The sequence below is a fragment of the Protopterus annectens genome, chromosome 11.part0 (genome assembly GCF_019279795.1).
Source record: "Protopterus annectens isolate FY-2018-M chromosome 11.part0, PAN1.0, whole genome shotgun sequence".
Taxonomy (NCBI): Eukaryota; Metazoa; Chordata; order Ceratodontiformes; family Protopteridae; genus Protopterus; species Protopterus annectens.
This window is the reverse complement of record NC_056745.1, coordinates 36281503-36293091: the sequence shown is the minus strand read 5'-3', so window position 1 is coordinate 36293091 and position 11589 is coordinate 36281503. Positions and strand designations below refer to the sequence as shown.

At 41.5% G+C, this 11589-nt stretch overlaps 1 protein-coding gene across 1 annotated transcript in view; it reads right to left on the bottom strand.

The window, feature by feature from the left end:
- Nucleotides 1-10458: 10458 nt before the first annotated feature.
- Nucleotides 10459-11589, bottom strand: part of LOC122815152 — a 160403-nt gene continuing 159272 nt past the window's right edge. Inside the window, exon 5 of the mRNA XM_044087406.1 lies at nt 10459-10731. Within this exon, the coding sequence (XP_043943341.1) occupies nt 10676-10731 (56 nt within the window). The 3' untranslated portion in view covers nt 10459-10675. The remainder of the gene's footprint in view (nt 10732-11589) is intronic.

Genomic DNA, 11589 nt, shown 5'->3' with positions numbered 1-11589 from the left:
TTGGGCATATAAAAAGAAACAAAAAGCGTGCTTGTAACTCATACCTGCACATGCTGCCCCTAGGCATCTGCTTTACTGGTTTAGCCCCGCTTCGCCCGCTCCGCTCCCCACCCTGTCTCCATATTCCACCTGCCCCTGGTAGTACTACGTTTATAGTACCACTGGCAAGCCCCCTTAATTAGCTAACCAACTACACGTGCTCCTAGAACCTAGCAAACCCCTAGCACAATAATACACCCTCTATCCACCCCACTATCCATATTAACCCACCCATAGCTATTCTATTCTCTCTAATCTTTTATCCACCGCACACACTCAACACAGACCCTACCCTAGTAATTTACTATGACTGCAGCTAAAACTATAAATGCTGCTACCCTTAGTACCCCTGCTATTCATTCCTTTTCACCTAAGCTCATAGGTTCATAGGTTCATAGGTTCATAGGTTCATACTAGGCTATCTGCCCGAGGGCATTTACAAGCCTAGCCCATAGTTTTGTGGCTTACGCCACCCCTTTAGTATGGGGAACTATACCCATTATTTTGCTGTGCCTCTGTTGAGCAGTGACACTGAGGTAATCCCTGGGGTATATCTGCGATCTCCCATCCATTGGTCAAGATTTCTCTTGAACAAGGCCAGCGAGGTGCTCTGCCTCACATATACCGGGATTTTATTCCACAGCATAGGGAGTCTTTGGGTGATGAATCTATCCCTCCAGCCTATTAATAGCCGTGTCGAGGTTTAAGTCTCCCGCCTTGTGGCTCTGACGGATCTAGATTTTTGAGGTGAAGCATATTCATCAAATCTGGGTTTGACATGGCCTTGTATGTTAGGCAAAGGTCACCTCTGAGCCTGAATAGAGCTGGAGTTCTTTCAGTCGGGCAGCATAGGACAGATGTTTGAGACCCTTTATCCTTTTGGTGAGGAACTTTTGTGGCCTCTCCAGCTGCTGCAAGTGTCGGGTCAGATACATTCCGAATGGGGCATTGTACTCAATCATTGGTCTGATGAGTGATGGGTATATGAGACTATGACCTCCCTTGATCTAGATGAGAATCCCTTCATGATAAGGTGGGCAATGTAGAAGGTCTTCCTAACTACTTTAGCTACATGGGTGTCGAATGACAGACTACTATCAACCTGGGTCCCCAGGTCCCTGATAACTTCTTCTATGCTCAGTGAATTGCCACCTATTTGGTAGCTAGGGGTAACCTTGTTTTTCCCGAAGGGTATGACTATGCATTTTTTGGCATTTAACTTTAGGCCATGGCTCTGGCACCAGTTATCCGTTTCTGTGAGACCCTTCTGAAGGATATCTGTGTCAGATGTGTTTTCTACTATGGCGCCCAGTTTGCAGTCATCTGCAAACTTTGTCAGCCATAACCCTCCTGTGTTTGCTTGTACTTGAAAAGTAGATGCCAAACAAGAGTGGGCCCAGGACTGAGCCCTGTGGTACACCACTTGTGACAGGCTTTGAGTCTGACATGGCGCCAGCAACTCTGACCCTGTGGGTTCTGTCACTCAGCCAGTTTGCAACCCATCTTGTGATGTATGGGTTAACATTTAAGCTGATGAGTTTTTCAATGATACCCGAGTGGGGTATTGTATCAAGGCCTTCGCCAGATCGAGGTAGGCTGTATGGACTGCCTTTCCTCATCAATGGCTTTGGTGACTGTTTCAAAAAGTCAACCAAGTTTAGAAGGCATGATCTGCCTTTGACAAAGCCAAACTGGGATGGATCCAAAGTCTGCAAATTCCTATGTCTTTATTTATGAGGTCCATTATGATCCTCTCCATGGCTTTGCAGATAAGGCTTGTCAAGCTAATGGGCGGTAATTTCCAGGGTCGGTGGAGGCACCGCCTTTGTGAAGTGGGACCACAGTTGCAGTGCGCCACTCCTGGCAGAGGTAAGACTATGATTAAACAGCTGTCCTAGCTGTGGGTTTAATTCCTCATTGAGTTCGAGCACACAGCCGGGGACACCATCAGGTCCCATGGATGCTGTGTTTTTTTGAGAGCAGTTCTCACTTGGGCGGGAGATGTTTGGGGCTGCAATCGTATAGATATCTCCTTTGGGGGAGGGGAGAAGTTTGCACTGAACCTGTCAGCCAGGTCTGTATGGATCAGTAATCTTCACATCATTTTGAACTAGTTCTGAGCATATCTGGGAGGTTCCTCCCAGGTTTCTAAAAAGAAGGCCTTATGATTGTCTTTTTGAGTCTTTAGCTATTTTTTCTCAAAAATTGCTTTTGAGAGCTCTTAGTTTTTACTTATAGTGATCAAGGGTGTCTTACCTTTTAAGGATTTTGCTCTATCTTGTAGTAGCTTCCTCCTTTTGTTGTAGAGTTTGTTTATGGCTGGGGTCCACCACCAGACTGCTGCTTTTGCTTTGGTACAAAAAGTCTTTTTGTTTTTTGGGATTTTGCCCATGCAGCAGCCTGCAGGTGCTGGGTAGAGGGCATTGTAAGTGATTCAGCTGCTTGAGTGTTTTCCGCCAGCTCGGGGCCTTAAAGGAGACCACACTAGTCTTTAGAAGTGTGAAGTCGGCTTTCGAAGTTCTTTACTGTGGTCTTTTTATTTCAGGTGGGGTGGGATGAGGATCTCCAGCGAGATTAGTTTGTGATCTGATCTCACCAGTGAGGGGTATACTTCCGGTGTTGAACATTGTGCTCCCATGTTCGTGATGATGAGATCAAGTATGTTTTCTCCTCTTGTGGGGATGGTGACTAGTTGTTCCATGGCATTTGAGTTTATGAATTCCAGGAACTTTTGGGCTAGGGTGTTTGGGCTTGAGTAGTGTTCCCAGTCTATATTAGGGTAATTGAAGTCACCTAGTATGATGGTGTTTGGTGATACATTTATCCCTCTAGTGTTTTCAGGAAGGCCATGTGAGGTTCCTGAGTTTGTGAGGGTGGCCTGTAACATGCTACAATTTGCAGAGCAGTCTTGCCTATGGTTAATTGCACCTGGATGGTCTCCGATGCATCGTTGCCACCAGTCTTGAGGTGTGGGTGTCTTTGATGAATATGGATACCCCCTCCTTTCTTGGTATTGTCCGGATTTTGGGGCGGAGCATGATAAGAGGTAAAACCTGATAGTGCTGGGGTGCTCTCAGGAGCCTTGAACCAGGTTTCTGTCACTGCACAGACATCGATGTTCTCCATACTGAGAAGGGCCTCGAGTGCGTGCATTTTGAGATTTAGACTTCTGGCATTGAGCAGCATTACCCTTAGTTTTTTTCCTTTTTGTGTTCTAGGGTGGTAGGTTTAGAATTTTAGCCTTGCCTAAAAAGGCACTATGGGGGTGGCAAGAGCCTTTGCCAATATCCGGAATCCCAGGGTGACAGGTGCAAGCCGAGCGTGGCTTGTCCAGCATGTCATCCCAGGCAGACAGACATTGGATCCCCTTTGAATGACACCAGAGTTTAAGCCAATTGTTAAAGCTGATCATCTTATCTCTGTATTGTGGCATCATTCTTGGTGAAGGTAGGATACTGCTCAAGGTCAGGGTCATACCTGCCTGGGCTACATAATCAGAGAGCTCCTCAATGTCTCTTTTCATGTAGTCCAGGAGGTGCCTCAGGTCGCTTACACCAGCGTGGACAATGACTGAGTCGTATTTGTACCTGCTGTTGAGAGACCTGAGTGCTTGCTATGTGGCGGATTCTAGCACCCGACAGGCAGCTTACTGTGACCTTCTCCTTACTCAGTCTGGTGAGCGGGACGTCAGTGTGTCTGACTATGGAGTCACCAATGACTAGTGTGTCTGGCATTGTGTTTGGCCTTAAGGGCTGTGACTGTTTGACACTCTGACTGTGAGGTCTATGTGTTGCAGGTGTTGTGTTCTGAGGTGGTGGTTGTTTGGGTGTCTGCTTTGGTGGCCTCTGCTGTTTTGGTAGATTTTTGATCAGAGCAGTATGTCTTTGTGTGTTTATGTGTATGATTTGAGGTTGTAATGGTACTATGTGAGACTGGGTCTATAGTGTGTGTGGTAACCTTCTCCTCCTGATTGGTCTTGCCAGTCCTATGTTGAGAGAGCTCAGCCTCCAGTTTGGCCGTATAGTTGCATCTCTCGCATGTATTTGTGTTTTGTGGGAGGAGGAGAGGGTTGTCTGTGTACATGAGGCAATTGTAACATTGCCTCAATATTCCCAGGTTCACCAGCTGAGCAGGAGAGGACACTAGCAACTGATCCCTCGACATGCTAGAAGGACTAGACAAAAACTTTAAAAGAGATTCCGGGATGTGGGTGACCGAGAAATGGGGTTTGCCTTTTTGGGGGGCTATCTATAAGAGTGCCGTATCAAGGTAATAAGTACTGTAGGAGCAAGTGCTAGGTTTAACAGATAGAGAAAAGTCTACTTGGAGTCAAGTACAGATGATCTTTTTAGGTATTAGAGAAAGTGCTAGTAACAGGGATGCTTAAAGGTAAGATTGAAAAGAATGCACTCTGCAGTGTGCACTAGAGAAGTTAGATATGGAAGTAGGTAACTTGAGTTTTACCTGTTTAAAAAGTTAAGGTTTAGTGGAGAGTTACTATATTTAAAACAGCAAGATGGACTGAAAGGGGTGGTTACTTTTGTATTTTGGTACTATGAAATACTGTAGGATGGCCAATAAATTTAAATAACTGAAGGGGTGGGATTTCAAAAGTGATGGTTTTGTGATTACTCACATAAGCCAGTGAAAGTAGAGAGAAATGAGATATATGGTCAGATTAACATAAGAGGCGGGCAACTAGAAAGACAGTGGTATTTAACAAGACAACTTAAATGGGTGGGAGGGAGGGAAAAATTCTGCTTGACTCAGAACAGAGAGAGCTGTGGTCTCTTTTGAAGTTTTAATATGCTGTTTAAAACAGAATGCAAGCAAAACACAAGATAAAGAAAACAAACTACAGTATTCAAAATATAGAAAGGCAATACAGAAATACAAAAAATAACAGCAAACTAACCTTTCCTTCACAGCAAAGTGTAGCAGAGTCTGGATGAGCCTTTCTGGTAAAGCTCTGAAATATGTACGGCATCTTAAAATCCAATACCCAAACTCTCAAACAGACACCAACCCAGCATTTAATAAGTTTATCTACCACATAACCACCCCTCTCCTAATTCCTCACCCCCCCCCCAATTACCATCACCCGACTAAATACCGCTACATTAGCTTAAAAACTAAAAGCTACGAAAAAATCAAACAAATTTTTTAAGACTCATAAGCAACTTAAAAATTAATCTTATGAAGGATGGAGACATTCACCCCAACCCTGGCCCATCCACAACAGTAGACCAAAGCACACTATCTAACAACCCAACATGTACTACCCAGATTGATAGACTTCCAAACTCGTTTCTGGTCCGTCATCTCAACATCAGAAGCCTAAACAACAAGATCCATAGCCTACATGGACTCTTAGCTGTTCACTCCCCTGATATCCTCTGCCTCACAGAAACCTGGCTAAAACCAATAACCAAAGATAATGAAATAACCCCCCCTCCCCAAAAAAACTTCTGGGCTGGTCTTAATCTTGTCCACCAAGGCCGTTCCCACCACTCCTACCCCATCAGCTGCCCTTGATAAATCTCCTGTTGAAATTGCAAACAGCTTCAACTCCTTCTTTACTGAAACTATCCAGTCTCTAGCTACTCATCTCACTACCATCTGACACAAAGCAGTTCTGGCACATCTAGCCCTGATCCACCCAGCACCCAACCCACCTTCACCTTTCAAACCGTACCTACCAACCTGATCCGGACCTTACTCAAAGAGCTAAAACCTACTACACTAGCTGCCGACCACCTCCCAGCTGAATATCTGCAAAAAGCAGCTGATGCCATAGCACTTCCCATTTCTATTCTGATCAACAGATTCATCTCAGAAGGATCCATCCCAGCAATATGGAAAATATCACGTTATACCTCTCCATAAAGGAGGAAATTCCACAGAATTATCTAACTTTACACATATAGCCATTCTTTCACCACTAGCTAAAATCATGGAAAGATGCATACACAAACAAATCATGCACTTTCTTATTCAAAAACTGATAAACAAAGCGCAAGCACCGAAGTCCCAGCACAAGTACCAAAATTAGGCCTGTAAGCTGTAAGTAGTAAACCACCACATGAGGAATAATCCAAAGTAGCAGCAACAGTTTAATAGTAATCCAAAAACAGCAGCAACAATTTGTTTGCTGCTGTTTTTGGATCACTATTAAACTGTTGCTGCTACTTTGGATTATTCCTCGTGTGGTGGTTTACTACTTACAGCCCTAATTTTGGTACTTGTGCTGGGACTTCGCTTTATTTGCTTTTTTTATTTTTTTTTTCACCGTCCATTCCTTTTTTATTAGTACTTTCTTATTCAAAATGGAAAGCTCGCCAACTCTCAGCACGGCTTTAGGCCATTCCACAGTACCACCACGGCTCTTCTATCTATCTCTAATGTCATCAATCTTCATCGTAACAACAACAAACTATCTTCAGCACTCTTCCTAGATCTCTCAAAAGCTTCTGATATGGTCAACCATCAGCTACTGCTCAATACCCTACAGACCATCGGTTTAGACCAACACGCAATACAATGGTTTCATTCCTACCTAAAAGGTAGACAGCAGGCTATCTTATGGCAGAGAAAGCTGTCATCCCAACTTCCTCTAACCCTAGGTGTCCCACAAGGGTCCATACTAGGTCTCCTTTTCTCTATCTTTATCAATGATCTGCACACCACCATCCCAGGAGCTACCTGCATCCAATATGCAGATGACTCAACAGTAATATGCTCCGCCTCTTCTCTTACACAACTTCTAACCCTCACCCAGACCACTTTCAGCACGGTAGAAACATGGCTGCTAGTCACTACCTGCTTCTAAATCCTAACAAAACCAAGCTACTACTTTTCTCCCCTAACCATAGAATTTCTCCTCCTTCCTAATACATCAAATCTAGCAATGACACAATTATCTCCCCTGATGACCATACAAAGCTTCTAGGGGTAATAATAGACAACAACCTTAAATTTGATAAACATGTCAATCACACTATTAAGTCTGTCAACAAAAAACTTGGCTCCCTCTACAGAGCCAAACCTTTCCTCACCCCCCCCAGCTAGGGTAGCTATTGCAAGATCACACCTCTTCTCTACCCTTATGTATGCCTCCCCTGTACTCACCAACCTATCCAAAACTGATCTCAACAAATTATCAGGATGTTACAATCATATAGCCAGATTCGCTACAGGCATGGCTTTTTTAGGACCCACCATTGCTAGAACCTCAAAGCACTGGGATGGCTAGAGTATCCTACCCTTCTACAGTTCAACCAGCTTCTAGTAGAGCATAAAATACTCCATCAACCTGATAACACCCCTGCCCTCAAAAATATTCTCACCCCCTCATAGTGCCCCCCAGGCCATTACGCTCAGCTGATAAACTAATGATACTGACCCAAAAATCCAACAACTCTGCAGGCGATGCTACATTTGGCAACTCAACTGGTAAAATCTGGAATCTATTCCCTACTACCATTACCAAGGAAACCTCACTACCCTTATTTAAAAGAGAACTCAAAAATACCTCACATCTCATAGGTTGTGCTCTTGTTCTAAACCTAACAACTTCAATAATACATGTCTTGCTAACCAACCCGCTGTTTAGCTAAGTATCTGTTCCTCATAGCATTTGAATGTCTAAGCATTGTGAATTATGAGATCTGATTGTATTCTATGTTCACATTTTCTGATACATCTTTGCCAATCAGATGCAAGTCTGCACATTGTGTATATTGATATCTGCCTGTATTCTTTGTCTATATTTTTCTAAGCATGTCTACCTCAGTTTATCACTCCATGATGTATGTACTGTCTCTTTTTTGGTATGTGGAGCTTTTCTCCCCGGGCCCCCGTAGCTTGCTTTTGGGGGGGTGGGGGCAGTAGCTCTGCACTTCTTTGGATGCAAAGGAAACTTGAATTGTTTGCAGCCTGGTTGAAACACAGAAGAATATGATGGTGACATAATCATCACCCTGAAAAGGGTAGCTTACTCAGCCACTACAAACATGTAATTTATAAAGATATTATACAGCACAGGCCCCAATATGGAACTCTGGGTGATGCCTATTTGTACTGGAACGAAATAGGAGGAGTCTCACCATTTTACACAGTGGAACCTATTCATGAGGCAACTGCTGAACTAGTTAGTATCTTCTAGATTTTGATTCAGGGCAGACAGCCTGCGGAGTAATAGAGGATGAAAAATTGTACAAAAGGCCTTTGGGAGCTCAATGAAGAGCACAGAGAGAAGTTTACATCGGTTCCTTTTGGTGCTTTTAGTATCAAAGAAGAGCAGCAGAGCAATCCACTGCTATGATTAGGTCAAACAGCGTGCTGGGGGGTATCTGTTACATATTTTATGACAAGACTGACGAATGCACTTTTTTTTAATTTTGGGCAGCGATAGAAAGGATGGTTATGGGACAACAGTTGGATAGGTCTGCTGTGGTATAGCCTTTGTGCAAATTGAAGCTACATGATTTTGTACATAACAGCCCTTAATAAAACAGATAAGTAATGTGAGTATCGGATAGGCTAGGGTGTCTGTGGCTTTTTTTTTTTTTAATAAGGGAGGTGGGAACTACTTGCAGAATGTAAACTGGGTTCCAATTAGAGGGGCATGTTTTTGCAATGGCTTACAAAGGTGACAGTTTATGGCAGACAAAATGTTTATTGACGTTTTCAGCAACTGTGTTTGTGAAGGTTGGAGATGTAGTCTACTGTTTGGTCTTATCTGCCTTAAAGAGATGAATTAGGATGGACTAGAATTGCTTGAGGTTATTTTAAGGGAATGTCAAAGATTACTGTAGTAGGGGGCAAACTGAAGATTGTTTTAATAGTTTGTTTGATCAATACTATTTCCTTTTTTTTGATAAATTGCAGTAGTTTTGAAGATTGTGTGTTTGTTACTCCATGGCCAAAATTTGTCTTCTGCTGTCGTGACTTTTTTGGGTTAGACAAGTGCCACATTTGGCTTTAACCCACTTTTTTCTTACTTGGGTTTGTACACTAAGTACAGTAAGAAAACAGTTATTAAAATTCAGTACAATTTTATTGGGAGAGTTAACAGGGGAGATCAACTGCATTGCTGGCATATGGACTTGAAACTCTCAATACTAAAATTTGACTGATTTTTTTTTACTGGCTTGACTTTATTTTAGCGAGGCTTTTTTTACAGCATAAGTAGGGTGCTGGTCACTTCTTGTATCAGGCAGAATGCTAGGATGTACTACTTACCTAGGTCATTTGTCAAGATCCAGTCTCCTAGCATAATAAACTCTGCTGAATTGTTCATCTTGGCCCAAGAAACTATGTTCTCCAAGGCCAGTATGTTACTAATGGATGGTATCGATCTATCTACATAAGACTGTTGCATGCATGGTGTTGCCTTTGCCCATTTTGAGAGAGGAGATGAGTTATGCACTGCTAAAAGAAAGTACAGGGAGTGGGACGGTAAAGAGGTCTACGGAGGTGGTGCATGTAATGGCTACTACTCCTTACCGTTTTGATTTGCAATTTGCTCTCTGTATATTATAGCCTTGTAGGAATATTTCCCAATTTGTAATATGGGGTTTGAGCCATACTTCCATGATGATAAAGATGTCTTGCTTGGAAGAGGATTTCCAGGACTGGAGTTCTGTAACATGCATACAGCCTCTCTGCATTTATTTCTATATATTTTCAAAGAACAATGGTTCTTGTGTTTGTAATGCAGTGTGTAATGTTGTGACAGGGAATTCTTACTTGCTATAGCAGGGTTGGGGTGAATATCATCTTGATTCTGGAGTTGTTCTCGTGTGGCTTGTGTGTTTCTATTTTTAATTTGTCTAGGGGGTTAACTTCTGGGTGCTACATACTTCATTAGTATATTTTTGTTTCATGAAATCTGCAGGGCGGTAAAAAGTAGGTTTGGTTCAGTTTTTATGTTGCCGTAGCACAGGGGTGAAGGTATATGACAAGCATTTTTGTGTAGTAAATTAATGTGCGCAATAGGATGAAATACAGGAAAGGAAAAGAGTGGATGCGAGAATTAAGTATCTGAACAGCATGCTGGTGTGTAGAAATGATTAGGCATAAAGCTTTCTTAAGGCTTCATCTCTTAGAGTTCTATAATACTGTATATATGTATATGGTTCAGAAGAACTTCAGAGTTGCCTAAGAACTGCATGCTTGCCAGAACTGCATGCTTGCCAGATATGCATTAATGGTTTCCCTATCAAAGTTGGAGAAAATATTACAAACTATATACCCGCTCTCAAGTAAGTACACCGTTAATTAAGAGTTCGAGAGACAAAGACTGTAGATGACCTTAGACATGATGGGATGTGACTGCTTTACAAATAAAATTCCACATCTTTCAAATCGCAGGCTATGCCATTTGAGATTTAAAAAAAACTATTCCAAGAGTCTGAATTAAACATAAATGTAATCATAAATATAATTACTTGAAGTCTTGTAGTAATCAAAGTAGTTCACTACTAAAAAAAAATGATTAAAAACCAACACCTTCCCCAGGGCAGTTCTACCAGGATTCCTGTTAGCCAGACTGCTACAGCCTCAGCATGTCACCATTATGAAAACCCATCGGTTAGAATACTGCAGCAAAGGAATGAGCTTCTCACCAAATCATTTATTTTCTTTTAAAACAACAAGAGTAGGCCTGCAGCAACTCCTTCATTCTGCCACCTAGGGAAGGAAGAAAAAATAATTATAATGTACAAAAACACGATTTTTATTCTCAGATTGCTCGTTAAGAAACTTTTTTTCATATTCGATAAAAAGTCAAAGCAACTAGGCAACTGGATGATCCACACATCAGTAATAAGGACTGTTTGTAAAGACTAGGTTTCGGCAACTGTTTGCAGATATATCTATCTCTCTCTCTTTATATATATATCTATATATATATATATATATACATATCTATATACACATACATACATACACACACACACACACACACACACACACACACACACACATACATACACATGTACAAGAAACTAACTTCTGATGTAGTTACCTACTACATTAAAATTAAATATACATTATATATATACAGATATTGCATATTACATATATGTAAATATATATATATATATATATATATATATATATATATATATATATATATATATATAAACTCACACACACACATTTATATTACATATATATGTGTGTGTGTGTGTGTGTGTGTGTGTGTAAGGAAAAGCAATCCAACAAGCACATTTATGTGAGCAAGCCCCTTCAGTATATGTCAGGGAAAGGCTCTAGCTGAACATAGTATACAGAGGAAATACTCACATGGTCATGTTAACGACAAGTTCCTACTGATCATGAAAGAAGCTGAACTGACTGTTAGTAATTTTAAACAAATAAATAATACATGAAGCAACAAGTATACCTAACTTTATGTCATTAATGTTTATAAGGACACTATAGGGAACTGATAAGTAAAAAATGTTCTTAATATTTGCATAAAACATTTCATGATGCAAATTGTATGTTATACTGTAAAGCAGTTGAACTCAAGTGGCATTTTAA